This window comes from Peromyscus maniculatus, chromosome 15 (assembly GCF_049852395.1).
Source record: "Peromyscus maniculatus bairdii isolate BWxNUB_F1_BW_parent chromosome 15, HU_Pman_BW_mat_3.1, whole genome shotgun sequence".
Taxonomy (NCBI): Eukaryota; Metazoa; Chordata; class Mammalia; order Rodentia; family Cricetidae; genus Peromyscus; species Peromyscus maniculatus.
Genome location: NC_134866.1, coordinates 18,396,480 through 18,413,515, shown reverse-complemented (window position 1 = coordinate 18,413,515; position 17,036 = coordinate 18,396,480). Strand labels below are relative to the sequence as shown.

The 17,036-nt window shown below is 36.2% G+C and overlaps 1 protein-coding gene across 3 annotated transcripts in view; it reads left to right on the top strand.

The window, feature by feature from the left end:
• Cdh12 (cadherin 12) overlaps window positions 1–17,036 on the top strand; it is a 993,285-nt gene that overhangs the window by 793,760 nt on the left and 182,489 nt on the right. For all 3 annotated transcript variants that reach the window (XM_076551719.1, XM_076551718.1, XM_042261391.2), the window contains exon 5: window positions 3,448–3,742. In XM_076551719.1, coding sequence (XP_076407834.1) covers window positions 3,448–3,742 — 295 coding nt within the window. The remainder of the gene's footprint in view (window positions 1–3,447; window positions 3,743–17,036) is intronic.

Here is a 17,036-nt window from a genome sequence, read left to right as displayed (position 1 = left end):
AAAACCAAAAAAAAAAAAAAAAAACCAAAAACCAAAAAACAAAACAAAAAAAAAATTTAAAGGAATTGTCATCAGGTAAAAAAACAGGATTTATATGATCTTGTACAATTTCACATTAAAACCGTGTTACATTTTCACTAAATGAGATTTTACAATACTCAATACCAAGTTCATTGTCATTAGTTTGCACACATGTAGGTCAATTAGATACTGGGTAATTTGACGGTGGGTCAACCCTATATCTGGTTCCGGTCAACCAGATGCCTCTATCAATCAGCACTGAATCAGTTGTGGTAACTCTTGCCTAAGCAGCTGTGAGTGTCTGTGATACCTTTCTATATTTTGGTTGTACAGAGACTGGAGAGATAACTCAGTGTTACACACTTGGTGTTCTTGCAGAAGACCTGACTTCAGTTTCTAGAGCCCACTTAACGACTCTCAGCTCTCTGTCTGTAACTCCAGTTCCAGGAGACTGGCGTCCTCTTCCGGCATCCCTGGAAACTAGGAGCACATGGGATGCACAAACACATATGCAGACAAAACACTCCTATATCTAAAATAAAAACAAGTATTATTAAAAGACACCATGGTGTGATTCACCACTAAAATGAGGTGTGTATTTATCAATTTATTGTAGCCATCAGTTTTAGCATGTTTTTAAACATATTGCTGCTGACATTTTAACCTCTGTAAGACCAGCCTTTTTAAATTACAAGGTTAACGACAGAAGTTAGAGGAGGGAATAGCAGCAACTGGATTTCACTTGGATTCTAGAGAGGCCTGACAGCACATCTGCTTTCATATTTTTAAGTCAGTTTGAAAAGAAAACAGTTTTGACTTTAATCAAATGATATGGATTTTTTTTTTTTGGTAACTTTACTTGAATCGCACTGTGAAAACCCAATTAAGATTTTCACTCAGTTCCCAAAATATCTGCACGTATTCTCTAAGCCATTGCAAACTGGTTACTGCTCCGAAAACCATCCCTATTGCATTGAGCCTTTGCCTGTCTTATACCTTAACATAAATTTGAAAGTGAAAGCAATACCCACTGCATTGAATGTCTTTAATAGTGTGCTTGACAATTGTGATTTGAAATTCATAAGTTCAAAGAACATTTTTCTACAGCTTGATTTTATGCTTCAAATTCCCCATGCTTTACAGCAGTTTTAAAAAATAGGATGGAAAAAAAAAACCCTTCATCCCATCATTCCCAGCAATATCCCTTATGCTGAAAAAAATGCATAAAATCTTTTAAAGGATAATCCAAATCATAGAGTCTGCCATTTTCTTATTTCTTTAAATATTTCTCTTCATCATTCTTAAATTCCTATAATTATATTCTGTAGCAAATATACTTCAGAGAAAATTTAGATATAAATACAAATTTATAACATGAATGAATTCATCTTAATAACATTTTGAGTGGTGTTATTATACTGAAACTGAACCAAAATGTTTAATTTGACATTTAAAGGTATAACCAGAGATTACACTTTTAATTGAATTTTTTGATCATAAATTTTAATGCCAATTCACAGAAATCTAAGTATAAAAGGATAAGAAAACACTTGAAAATAATTTTAAAGCTATATTTCCTGTTGAAACATTAATAAAACCAAAATTCATGATAACAAAATATCTTCTAGTAGAACCTTGCCTGCATATAAATTTTAAGGTCAAGACAAAAATGATTATAGTCACTCTCAAAGTATAGCATGCTTCCTTTAAGTGATGTGCTGATTAAAATAGACTCTTAAATGTAAACTTGAATAATTAATCCAAATATCTATTCTCAAGTGAGCACTTGGCAGTATTTTGATCAACGTTTGAATGAAAATAGCGTAATCTATAAGAACATATGCTTTGGGGGCTAACACAGGTTAAGAGTGCTTGCTACTATTGCAGAGGCCTCAAGTTTGATTCCCATCACCCACAACATGATGCTCACAACCACTTCTGAATCAAACTTCCTGGGACCAAATACCCTCCTCTTCTGGCCTCTATATATAGTGCACTCAAATGTACATATGTACACACAGACATTTAAATTAAAATTAAAATTAAAATATTACACAATACATTTACATTTTTAATACATTTTATTTACATTACATATACAGTATGGTTGATGAACTTATTTGTAACATAATATTTCATGTATACAATATTTAATGTATTTCTTTTTAGTTCTGTAATGGCTTATTGATTTCCAAGGCTATGTTCATCTCTCAATTATTCTTGGACTTCACTTTGAACAACAGTGACTCAATGTATCATAATGACACATATATTCTTGTTTGAGTTTCTTCTTAATTGGCATTAAACTGTAACCAATTGCATGATATAATCTAATAACATGGACATGTATTGAATATCAAAATAAGCTAAATAAATTATAATATTTCCAGTATATAAATAATGGATATTTCTTACACAGAACAAGATAGAATTAATCATCTGTTATTCTGAAAGCATAATAACTGATTTTTTGCAACCAACCACCTAATCTTGGACAACTCATTTGAACACTCACTGAAAAAATTCACTCTTTCCTTTAGGTCATGTTCCCATAATTTCATTTTACTTCATATCTTGCTGGAATCAGTCCTTGGATCCTACATTCCTGTCTTTGGGGAGCTCATAGTTTATTATTTTTGATTTAATATTTCTTTAAACAGTGATCATTAAAATGAAACAATAGCTATACATACGATGTGTCTCATTTCAATCTATGACTATGTTATTCTTGAAAATATGTATGTTAACTAAAGAAAACTGTCAAAATAAATTGTTTTAGGCCTGTTGGTTTACTAGGGACTGTAAATTTCTAATATCTATAATTTATCATGAATATAGGATTAACATATCTGAAGAAATCCAAATGTTAAGACTATCAGTCAATATAGTACACATGTAGCTAGTGTATCAAAAAAAAACCCAACTTTTGTGAATTTTAATTTTTATTTCATTATCTTAAAATCAGTTCTTGTATGTGTGCCTATGGAGTTGAGTGGGTTTAGGCATGTGGATGCCATGGGTTGTTGGAGGTTAGAGGACAGCTTTGAGTATTCATCTGCACCTTCCTTCTCATTTGTTTCAGTGACTCTCTTTTACTGTCTTCTATACAATTATAGTTTGCCTCTACACTTTTAGGGATTCTCCTAATTCTGCCTCCCATCCTTCAGTATCAATGCTAAGACTGCAGACAATGCTATCGACTATATAATGCATCACATAGGTTCTAGAGGTTGAACTCAGGTCCTCTTGTTACAGAACAGGCTCTGGACCTTCTGAGTTATCTCATGATCCACATCTTTAGTTTCTAGAATCAAGACGTTGTCGCTATAACATGAAAATCTGTGAAGTAGTAATTTAACTTATCTGATGAAATAAATTGTACTGCATGTAATTAGCTCTGTGTCTCTCTCTGTGTCTCTTTCTCAGCTGCATTCCGACTTGGACAAAGGAGAGGGCACTGTTAAATACACGCTCTCTGGAGATGGTGCTGGCACAGTTTTTACAATTGATGAAACTACAGGAGACATCCATGCCATAAGAAGTCTGGACAGAGAAGAGAAGCCCTTCTACACACTCCGTGCTCAGGCAGTGGACATAGAAACAAGGAAGCCCTTGGAGCCTGAATCTGAGTTTATCATTAAAGTGCAGGATATTAATGATAATGAACCAAAGTTTCTGGATGGACCTTATGTTGCTAGTGTTCCAGAAATGTCTCCTGTGGGTGAGTGGACAAACCAAATTTATATCAATGCTATGAACCCTCTTTAAAGTTTCTCTACATGCTGATGTAGATATCCTACTTATAGGAAGTCATTATTGTTTATATGTAAAAAATTTAATTTACTCTAAAAACTTTCATTATTCCCTAACCACTATGAATGCATATGAATAGAATATGCACCATCTTTAACTATTTCCTAAGGAATTGATTTACTTGACTCATAATATCTACTTATATTTAAATGTGTAGTTCATTCAGACATGACGTAGTTGCCATTGACACTATTCAGTGATGAGGATAGCTACCGAATTTCACAGAAAACTGTTAGTAATTCTTAGCTCACAGTAAACTATTAAGGTCTACATTGAATTGGAACCAGAAATGAACCAAAAAAGGAGGTATTTTTCATTCTTTATATATTACCTAGAATGAAATATGTAAAATCACTTTTTGTTTAAATATTTCCAGTGTTTTCAAATCATAATTGTGCTATCATGAAGTCATTGATAGAAAATAATTATTAAAGTACAATGACATCATTATTATTAAGAACTTGAATATGATCTGGATATAGCAAATGCATACCTGTAACCCCAGCACTTGTGCATGGGAGCCAGGAGAATCATAAGTTCAAGGCCAGCATTGGATACATTTTGAGTTTAAGTCTATCTAGCTCTACTAGAGACCCTGACTCAAAATAATTAATAAAAAACAGAAACTAAATTTGTCATCACATTTTACTGTCAGCTTAAATTTGCAAAGTCCTATTTTTGTTTTAAAATAAGATTTGGTAAATAATATATTATACCTTTAAAGAAAGTTGATTTAGTGTGTATGTAAATGTTCCTATGTGTATGTTTATGTACATACATGTGTGAGCATGTGGAGGACAGAGGTAAACATGGAATGTGTTCTTCAGTCACTCTTTACCATATTTTGAGACAAGAAATCACTAGTCAGATTAGGTGGCCTGCTGTCAATCTCCTCACTGTCCCTCCACAGCACCTGGATTACGGGAATGCACTGTGACACCTGGTTTCTTATGGGGGTTCAGGGGATCTGAACTCAGTGCCTCATGCTTTCTTGGCAGTATCAAGCACTTTACAAATTGAGACAGCTCCTTAGCTCCATAAAGGAAATTTAAAATTATGTCTTGAATATTGCATCACTACAGCTAAGCCATGATAACAGTTTAAATAACTCCTGGTCTCTATCATATTTTGAAGGTAAGGTTAATGCTCTCAAACAGATTAGATCTTGAACTGTAAGTAGGAGACATGGTTGTATTTCCTAAGACTGATGCCTCTTATAGGAGGATCTTTGCTTTCCCTACCATGTCCTAAATACGCAATGAGGATTGTGCTCACTCACCAACGTTAGAAGCACATTATTAGTTAAGGAAAAGTTGCATGGATTTACTATAAACGTGTTTTACCCTTTGTATATGACTTATCATACATTCCAGAATGCATTCTCTCAGTCACCTGAGAAGCCAGCTGAAGATACAACATGTAAATTTCTAGTTTTAATGTGCACAGTGAGGGCTGCATGTCTTCGGCGTTTTCTGATAAAGAGATGCCTTTTCTAATGCAGTGTTATGACTGCAAGAGATTTAGAAAAACAGAAAGAAAAATGTCTTATTAGAAAGTAATCCCAGAAAACAGAGTTTTATATTCTAGATGGAGGGAGAGAAAAATAATAATATAATGTACTTCAAGAAAAAAAGGTAAGTGGCAGTGCTGTTTAGAAGACATTGTGTGAATTAAAAATATCAGTATGTGTAGTGGGGAGCCATTCCAGCTTGGTTCTGGAAGTTCCAACCCCCATTGAGACCACGTAGTTAAAAGGATATTTATTTAATGGCGTAACTCACAAATTAAGTAATGGGTAGGTCGCAGGGTCTGGGGAAGGTGTAATGCAGTCCAGCGGTGTTCTCCGGAGCTCTGCACAGTCAATCTGCACCGGTCAGCGTCCCGGCACCGAGAGCGCCCAGAGCGAGCGCTCGCCCATCCAGCTCTCGGGTCCCCAGGCGCCTCCCCTCGCCCTGCCTCATTGGCGTGACAGTTGCCAGAGTCTCAATGGGGGTTGGAACTTCCAGAACCAAGCTGGAATGGCTACCTACTACAAGTATGAATTTAGAAAAATCATTGACTCTATTTTTAAACCAAAACAATGTCCATAGGACACACACACACACACACACACACACACACACACACACACACACACACCTATTATATTAGAAAAATTCCATATCATAAGATAAATAGTTAAATCTTTCACTATGCTTAGTGGAATAAATAAATTGTCCTTACAAATAAAGCCCTTACCTAAACATTTTGTAGCTAGCATACAAAGTATGGGAAATTTGGAGAAATGTAGGGAAGTGAGAAATAAAGTGGTCCTGGATTTTGCTATTTTGGGGTAACACATATTTTATTATAGTATGATATACTATAATAATCTACATGAGAATAAATTCATCAAAGTATAGCTTTAGGTACCACAACCAAAATTTGTTATTATTGTATATCTCCATTATTCTTATCTATCATCTCTTTATCTATCTATCTATCTATCTATGTATCTATCTATCATTTATCCTATAAATACAGATGGCTAGAGAATGTAGATAGATATAGCAGAAAAGTGTCTATTAAATCTCAAAAGCACGTGACATTCTGTGTTGGTACATATTCTTTGAATATACAATCATAATTTTCTACTTTTAATTTAACAAAAAGAGATATCAAACATATTATGAATTAAATGCTAAGATATGCGCAATGATTTGCAGATGGGCCACTTCAAAATCTCACTTATACATATCAAATAGGGATTACTGGAAAGTGGTTGGATTTGTGGCAACTGTTGTATGTGTTTTTCACAGCAAACATAAGCTTAACCAATAGCTCTAAGGTATTCCAAGGAAGCTCTTCCTTTTTTCCCTGGACTGCTTCAACCAAGCTCCATGATCTATATCGCCAGTTAGGAAAAGCTCATTATTTTTATAATCTAAGGGCATATTTTTTCTCTACTTATTTTTGCCACATAATTCCTTTTATTTTATTTTATTGCAATGTTAAATCTTCTTGGCCAAGACCCAATGGCATGTTGCATACTCAACTGACAATATAGCTACTTCTGTAGCACATCAGATAGATACAGACATTTAGGTATTCTCTATAAATAAACCTTTTTTAACCAGTGACTGTGAGCAGAAAAAATTAAATAACAAAGGAAGCCCACTCAACAGAAATATACATACAATAAATATCAAGATGTGTGGCATATATACATGTACAAAAAATATCCAGGTGTATGGCATATTTATACATATATATGTATATATATAAACACCTTGACATTTATTGTATGGCATATTTATACATATATATGTACATTTATTGTACATATATATATATTTATATATGGGAATATAATAAGGAAAGCCATTATTTTGTGTAATGATTATACTAATAATAAAAAGATAATTATAAAAGATCACAAATATGTAAGGACCTAGTGTATTTGGAACATAAACATACGATGAATAAATACAATATTGAAACAAAGTTTATTATGTAAATGTGAATTAAGTCATAATGGATTATAGAGAGGAAAGAATACTCAAATAAATGTACAATGAAAATTATATGAAGGAATATTACAAGGAATATTACATACTATAAGTATGTAAGTGAAGAAAATGATAAGAAAGGTAAGATGAGATTTCAAGAAAATTAATATTTTAGTGCTGATACAATGCATTTAACACTCTGAAATTCAATATTATCCTGGGGACTTTATGAATTGTTTGGGAAGAAGGTTGCTCTGATAATAACTTCTGTTACATCCACTCTGCCAGGGAAACATGCTCAAAGACAAACTGCTTCTACTTTGACCTAACGAAATTGCCTCTTGATCCAGGAAGTCCCCAGCTCCTTGGAGACAAATTTGGACTTTATGAATGTGCTCTTAATTCTTTAAGACCATGAACAGCACAGTGAATTACAATAATGTGTCCTCCATAATATCTGATGATTATGCATCTGGGGAACATGTGGTTTCAGTTACTTTCATCCGGACTGCAGACAGTTTGCAATTTTTAATGTGTATCCAAGCCTATATCCTCTCCCTCCCCTTTGTCATATTGGAGAGCTTATTGGATTGTCAATGACTGGGTTTCTATGACTGATTTTAGGATTTTCAATTATGAAACAAGATTTACAGACTATGTTTTACCATTACTTAAGCAGTTGTTAGCTATCAGATGATCACACTGGAGATGAATGTCCCTCTGCATATTTAACTGCCACAAAAACTTCCCTGTTGTAACTTTTATGCATAAAGAGTCAGGGATGGGTTTAGAACAAAGTTAATCACAGCTACAGGGTGATTTTTTTAGTTTCCAGTGCCTATTTGACCTTCCTTAAGGTTTAGAAAGTAAATTATGACATTGACTAATTTTCATTTTATTTAGGTATAATGCATAATTGGATGATGAGTCTTCTTGCTTAAAACCTATCAAAGTAGTAGGCTTTTAACACAAATTTAAATAAATAAGCAAAAATAAGCTACTGCATAATAAAGATAAATAGCAAGTACACAGCCGGGCGTTGGTGGCGCACGCCTTTAATCCCAGCACTCGGGAGGCAGAGGCAGGCGGATCTCTGTGAGTTCGAGGCCAGCCTGGGCTACCAAGTGAGCTCCAGGAAAGGCGCAAAGCTACACAGAGAAACCCTGTCTCGAAAAACAAAAAAAAAACAAACAAACAATAGCAAGTACACATCTCCTTTTCCCCCTTTGATTATTATTTGCTTTTATGTAGTATTTTTATAAGAAACACTAAGTAAAATTTTGGTTATGTTTTGATCTTTTGATAACTTATTCATGAAGAACTTTAAACAATATATTTTATATTATTTCCTAAACCCCAATTCCTTCCATATCCTCCCTTCATCCATATCTATACCACTTCAAGTTCTTTTACTTAAAAAAGTATCCAAAAACAGAACCCAATTAGTGTTGAACAAATATCCTGAGCATAGAGCCTGTCCTTCAGCTTGGTTGATGTAAGTAATGCCACTCTATTAAAGAACACTGATTTCCCCTTCCCCAACTGAAATCTTTTGCAAATAGCTTCTAGGCCATGGATGGAAATTTGTTCCCACTTACCCTCTTCCCTACTATGATATTTTTGAGCTTGTGCAGGTCTTAGGAAAGCTATTTATTGTCTCTGTAAATTCATATGTGTATCAGTCTCATTGGGTCTAGAAATGCTATTTATCTAAAATCACCTAAGCCTCTAGCTCTTATAGCCTCTATACTCATTATTCCATATAGATCCCTAAACCTCAAGGGGTAGGATGTGATAAGAGCATCCAATTTAGGACTGAGCACTCCAAGGTAGTTTGCTTCCTGCACACTGTTCAGTTGTGGGTCTCTGTGGTAATTATCATCCACAGCAAGAAGAAGATTCTCTGATGATTGTTAAACAATACATTGATCTATAGGGATAGCTTGACAGTTACAGAAGTATTATAAAGAGAAAGTTCCAGAAACAATATAATGGCTACAGAATAGATAGACTATCATTGACATACACAATAAGAACAATTATCAAGTAAGAATTAGATTTACAATATCCAGCCTATTTACATTTGGCAAATTCACAGAAAATTCTCTACTATCTATGATCCTATCTTGGTGAGGCCAAAGTTGTGTAACTAGTTTACTTTCTAATCTAACTGGTATTACCAATCCCAAATTATCTTTTTAGGCCTCAAATCATTTTCTTAAATAAACAATAAGCTTTTAGGTTTCTCAAACTTATAAACTTTGTGTCTCTTATGTAAGTTTTTTTTTTCTTTCTTTCAATCAGCAGCGCCTCTTAAAAGAGCTGTATCAGTTTTTGTTTTTTCAGCTTTCTCAGGCCCTATCTGGACATTTCTGCCCCATATTGGGCTCTACTTGTACTTGGAATTTTCTTTGGGCCACCAAACATCTCCTAAATAAAGATGCAGAGACTTGTTAATTAAGAATGCTTGTCCATGGTTTAGGCTCATCCCACTAGCTCTATAAACATAATTCAATCTGTTTCTATTTATGTACACTTGCCTCTGGGCTTTTTACCTTCTCTCATTCTATGTGTCCTACTTTTCTGTTTCCTCAATGTTTAGCTGGCTGCCCCTTGGCATCTTGCTGGCATCTTTTTTACTTTCCTGCCCTGAGCCTAAATTTCTCCTCCAAATTACTATAGTGCATAGAAGTCCCACATTTACCTCCTCCCTAGCTATTGGATGTTCAGCTTTTCATTAGACCACTCAGGTGCCTTAGGCAGGCAAGTAAAGCAGCAACACATCTCTACATAATTAAACAAACACAACACATCTTTGCATAGTTTAACAAATGCAACACATCTTTGCATAGCTAAATATTCCATAACATTTGACTTTTAATCTATGCTAAATTTGCAAACTCTTATCAGTAGCATAAGGCAACAGCACTACTTTTGTTTGTATGTTTGTTTTGGTGTGTTTTGTCTTTTTTTTTTTTTCCTATTAAGACATTCTTCTTCTGTAACCAAAACAGAAATTTTAAAGTCAGGAATTTGCATTCTAATTTTTGGACTCCATCAGATTAGAGCTTTATCAATTGTCTCAATAAAATTTGATATTATTGCTCCAAGTTACACATTACATGTAAGATTTAAATGCATATTAACATGTTTTTCATGTGCTACTATTTTCTTTCAATTAAGAATAGTATTTTCCAGATCCCATTAGGCTAAAATTTATGATATTTTTTTCCTAGGTATATTATAGAACATTTTGGATTTATGTGGTTTCAACAAGTGTGAACTAAGGGTGTTTTCAGTTGTCAGGACAATATACGAGAAATACTTTTTCTTATTTTCTTCATCCCTTTCTCTCATGTGTATGTAGGTATGTATATGTGTGTGTGTGTGTGTGTGTGTGTGTGTGTGTGTGTATGTGTGTATGTTTTCATGTGTTGATAGTATTCCAAGTGTACCACAGGATTCATCTAAAGGTCAGAAGAAACCCTATGGTTTCAGTCATGACCTTCTACCTTGTTTGAGACAGGTCCTGTTCTCGTTTTATCGCTGTGTGGAGTAGGCTCTCTGGTCCATGAGCTTATGGAAGTTCTCCTGTCTCTGTCTCCCATCTCCTTATTGGAACACTAGAAAAGGGCCGTAGTGCTTGGTTTTACATGGGTTCTGGAATTTGAACTCTTATCATTGTTCTTTGTGCCAAGCAGTTCTATAGGATGAGCCATCTTTCCTGCTCAAGAAAAGCAGCTATTGCTACCCTCACATTGCTGTCCTATCAAGTAGAGTATGCTTTGATCTGTCTCATTACAGATGAAGTTGCTTCAGTACTTGGGAAAAGTCATACAACAACAGTCTAGTATTTTGTAATAGTTGTCCAAAGCCTCTAATAATATACAACAGATATTTATTAACACACATGAATATAAGAGTGCCTAAACAGGATAGTTCTTACTCATGACATCTCAAAAAGGTGTCAAGGTGTACACTGAGGGTGTGCTGTGATCAAAAGATTCACTTGGTAATAATGGACTTATTATAACTGGTAGCTCTCAATTACTACTGCATCAGTATAAGATTTCCTTGCAATTGTGCACCACTCTAACTGTTAGAATCAGACCAGCCTTCAATCAGGAAATGGGGTACTCCAGATCAGAAGCACAGTGGAGCTGTGCCCAGGGAAGATCCCCAGAGTCAGTCTATGCACTATGATCTACTCTCTGCTCCTCCCTCTCATTCTCTGTCATGCAGCATGTATTCAGCCTGTTCTAAGAAACTCACATTTCCATCCTTGTAAAGCATGAATCAATTCTCTCTGGTGTAGATGAATTTCTAAATGGTTTTATTAAATTAAAAAAAAAAACATGGAGGCAGATATAGGGATGAAAACCTGAGAGATCAGGGAAATAGGGAAAGTCAAGGACAGCTAACCCTAACTCACCAACTCTGCAGCTTCCAAATGCAAAATACTTCCTGTCTACCCATGCCATATGCCTTGCTCTTCTGCCATTTGAATTGGTCTCTCTGTCCAGCTACTTCACTTCCTCTTCCTGCCCAGCTGTCACTTCCTGTCTGTCTGTACAGACCTCCAGACCTCCATGGTTAACTAATGTTCGAATTTAAGGCATGTGCCACCACACCTGGCTCCATTTCCAGTGTGGCCTTGAACTCACAGAGATCTGTACAGAACTCTGTCTGCCAACTTATGTAATTAAAGGCATGTGCTAACATTGCATGACTTTTGTGTTTACTTATAATGGCTTGGATTTACCTCTGATCTCCAGGCGAGCTTTGTTTACTGGAGCACAAATAAAATATCATTACATTTTAGCACAAGTATAATATCACCATACTATGGGGACAGGTGTCCAAGATTTAGTTCTGGGGTTCTGTGACACCAATAAGCCCATTTTCTTAACTCAAGGACACCCAAGACCAAATGGTGAGAAAGACAGGAAATAACTTTTGTTGATATGTCTACTGAAAAAGTGGAATAAACCACAACACAGAGCACTGGGTCATTACAAATGAATCACTCAGGTCAGCTGATTAGGCTTGATAGTTGGGGGTAAACATAATTGCATAGTTGATATTTTAGGCTCTTGCTTCCTCTGTCTGCATTGCACCATCTTTTATATAGTACAACCTGTTGTAGTGGCATGCAGGTATTTCAGTTCATAGTTGCATGCCTTTCCTCCTTTAAAGAGTCCTAACATTCTCCAGATCTGTATTTCTAGAAAGATTATTCAGGTTAGTTATGTTCTGGTTCTCCCACTTGAAACTAAGGAACAATAACACTTTATTCTCAAGGTTATTAGAAATAGGCAAGAGAAATACATGTACACTTAGTCTACGCCTGTGTAATGTACTTTAAGTGGAGAAGGGTCCTGGTAGTACTTTGCTGCTCATTCTCTAGAGACTTGGAGAAGGCGTTGATTACAGAGGTCCTGGCTGTTTATCTTTTTCCCTTTTCCCAGACAGCCAATTCTTCCACCCAACAAAGGAAGCTCAATGTTTCCCTTCACCCTTTCTGTAAATTAAACCAAGTTTATTTAAAAACAAGATAGACCTTTTCCTGCGATTTACATTTCCTTTGGTTGTAGAGGACTCCTTTACCTTAATGCGTGGAGACAAGCTGTTGATTTGTAAGAAACACCAATTATCAGATTACACTTACGCTTCACAATCTGTCCAGTGGCCTTAACACATTGGATGAAATTGAGCTGAGCCTGATGGTCCCTCCTGTGTGAGCTGTGAAGTGTCCTCAGCATACTGCCTGGCCGGGCTATTTCTAGGGCCAGAGGAGGTTATGACTATGTGTTAAAGGGACATTTCACTTCTGTGTTTGATTTCTGCATTTTTATTAGTGGTGCAATTGCTAAGGTAATGCTATTGGCAGTTTTTGTGCAGCCTTCAGAGAAATGTACGGATTGTTTTAGTAGCAGCACGATGTGTCCCTAAACATAAAGCATGCCACAGCGATAGTCGTACTCACAGTCACTGAGCAGCAATAAATGTTAAAAATTAACAAGAAGTTTCTTTTTTCCTAAACTGCCAAATGACGCTAAGCATTAAATATATTTTAGCAGGAGTTGCTTCTTGGCCACAGAGTGGTACAAAACATTAAACGTATTTTCAAAGTATTACTCTTTCCCCAGCCTCCGAGTGGTTGTAAACATTAAATATGTTTTATAAAAAGTGCTTTGCCAGCTACTGGCAGAATAGCTATGAACATCATTTTTCTTTAAAGTTGCCTTCCAGCTGTGGGGCTGTTTTCTCTTATTTGCTATATTCTATTTATATTTTGTACACAAAAGCAGACAGGGGGCTACCTGGGCCCAATTGTCTGTTGCTTTATAGTAAGCATTCACGAGAGAGTAGTCGGACCTCCCCAAGGCAGTGATGGCCGTAGACGATGACTGAGGCTCAATTGCTTTGACTAGATCGTCCACACAGAAGTCAGTTCTAGTTTCTACAGCCACTTAAGTTTGTTTCTCATTGTAAAATGTGTCTAAGAATAACGACAGGCATGCACTATCATTAATATTAAAGACACTATCGTCAAGCAAACAGAAACTGATGGATTACTCTAATCAATCAAGGTGAAGATTCCCCATGGAGCAAACAGCAACACGGCAAGCTATTAACTGAATGAGGTGATTAACCCTAAGCACTTGAAGTCCTTTTCTGGAAATTATTTGGGGTAAAGATATGCAATTCAAAGACATTGAATATCATATCACCATACAAAAGACTTATTCCTATTAATTCTGGGAATCTTTTCAACTAAATCCTCACAAAAATTATCTTGTGATATGAGATCATTTCACAAATAATCAGCATCTCACTGAAATCATAAGAACTGGGGTTGGGTATTTAGCTCAGTGGTAGGGCACTTGCCTAGCAAGCACAAGGCCCTGGGTTCAGTCCTCAGCTCTGGGAAGAAAAAAAAAAAAAAAAAAAAAAAGAAATCACAGGAACATAAAATTAAGCCAAATAAGTAGCCACTTAGAGGCATGGATTTTTATAAGTTCTAATTATTTTCCAAACAATAGGTTAACCCCATAGATTCAAATCAAAACTCTAATAGACACAGCATTAGCTTTTAAATGCTAAGGTAGAAAAATCTTATAAAATAAATTAAAGCAAAGCATCACTGTCATCATTGCACCCAGTGAGTTGCCTTTTGACCATAGTTCACTGGAACAAGTTGCAAACTGATAAGATAAAAAGGGTGGAAAGTGAATCAGGTACATTTTAGACTCACCAAAACAGGCTAAATAATGGAGTTCTTTTTTTTTTTTTTTTTTTTTTTTTGGTCTGAATCTGTCAAATGTTAATGGACTAGACATTGTTAAGGAATGTAATTCTTGACTGTTTATATTGTATATCCTTAATGTACTTATTGTATATAGCTTTTTTTTTATTTTCAACTGTCACAAATCTTTGTAATCAAACAGTATAGGTTTGACATATAAGGTCAAATGATTGTTTGGGATTTCTTTCTTTCTTTCTTTTTCTTTGGAATGCCAAATGCCATTTATTGAAGGAGGGAGGAGGTCTTAAATACAGGCTTACAGCACAATGGGAAAACCCCAGAGGGCAGAAGTTCCTACTGATGTTTCACAATCTTGCATCTAAGCTGTTAACGCCCAATATGCAGGAAACACAGACAAGGAACTTCCCTTTAGCATTCAGGAGGGTGGAACCCAGCAGGGGATTAGCATAGGGAGGACATAGGGAGGACATCAAGGTCAAGGTCAGCAAGCAAGGCAACAGCTACCCAAAACGGGGGACAGGGACCTGCAGGTCCCCCATTTTACTAAAAAATGAGCTTCTGATTTAGGTTGTGTGGTAAGCAGGTCACCTTACCCATCATGGAGACACCTGCCCAGGCCACACAGTTTTTCTTAAATTATTTACAACTTCCTTTTATTATTATAGACAAAAAATGGGAAATGTGGTGTTATATTGTCTACCCCAATATATTGTATACCCTAATAAACTTGCCTGGGTATCAGATGACAGAGCCAGTCACTAGATTAGACATAGAGGTCAGACAGTGGTGGCACACATGCCTTTAATCCTGTCACTTGGGAGGCAGAGATTCATCTGGATCTCTGTGAGTTCAAGGCTACACTGGAAACAGAGCCAGGCATGGTGGCACACAATTTTAATCCCAGCACTTGAGATCTCATGTCTTTGCTTGGGAAGAACACATGCCTTTAATCCCAGGAAGGGATGGCAGGAAGCAGAAAGGTAACTAAGGTGTGTGGGCCAGGAATTAGAGGCTTTTTTTGTATTGTTTTCTTTTTTTGAGACAGGGTTCTCTGTGGGAGGCAGAGCCAGGTAGGTTTCTTTGAATTCTAGGCCAGCCTGGTCTACAGCGTGAGATCCAGGACAGACACCAAAACTACACAGAGAACTAGAGGCATTTAAGCAGTTCAGCTGAGATCCATTTGAGTGAGGTCTCAGAGGTTTTCAGTCTGAGGAAAGATCAGCTGAGCAGTTGGCAAGGTGAGGTTGGCTGTGGCTTGCTCTGTTCCTCTGATCTTTCAGCTTTCACCCCAATGTCTGGCACTGTTGTTTTATTAATAAGACCTTTCAATATTTGTGTTATAGCAGGCATTTATTCATCATCTATGACAGTGTTTACTCTATACAATTAAAGTCAACAGGACATATTATCTGACCCAAGAAAGCTGAAATACTTTATTATCTAGCCCTTCATAAGAACAAGTCAACAAGCACTTAGCCCATTACGTGACTGGCTGAGCATCAAAAAACTCAAGACATAATACTGTTGGACCTCAAAGGTTTAGGGTCTCGAGTGGGAGCCCCAAGAACCCAGACTCCAGTCCAGTTGATGCAACAGCATGAGGTTTTTATTTAGCGACTGTACAGTTGGGCAAACTCTGCTCCTAAGAGCAAGAGCTACATCTTACTGCAGCCCCATGGGGGCTTTTAAAGGAAGAACCCACAAAAGCCATAAGATTACAATTCCCATACAATTTCGTTTCACAAGATCATAGTCTGATCACAGAGTGATCACAGAGGGGGTACAGTTAGGTCAACAGGTACATTCTTCCTAAAACCTCAAGTGGGGGTATCAGGGCGGGAGTGGAGTTTACACAAAGGTCACAGTGGTCCTTCCTGGAACACTTGCAACTATCCCAGTCACAGTTGAGCACATCTCTTAACAGAAATCTTTTTACATTGTTATATTGTAGGGGTGGTTGAATAATGGGTGAGTCAGTTGGAACTAGTTTTCTTTTTAGTTCCTTATTTCCTGGGGCTTGGGGGTGTAAGCCTGAAGGATTAGGGTCTTTCAATACAACCATTCTGCAAAAGAATATTTCCAATGAAAATCAAAGATGAAGAAGATGAAGAGAAGAGGTAAGAGAAGGAAGAGGAAAAGGAGTAGGAAAGATAGAAAATAAAATAAAATTAAAAGGAGAGGTTATATTAATTCATAATAGGAAAGTAAACTTTCTCCTTTAGCCCTTGATGGAAATATTGGCTAAGTTTTTCTTATAACAACTCAACTATGACCTGTAAGTACTAAATCTTTTAATTTTTGCTTGTTTCTAACTGCCTGGCAAAAAGTAATTCTTCAAACTCATGTTAAATTGTGTAGGTGTGCACACATTACTTTTGTGTGCAGCTGCACATGTGGTTGTGTGTGGGTGTGTGGTGCTGCATTATGCTTGTGGAAGCCAATGA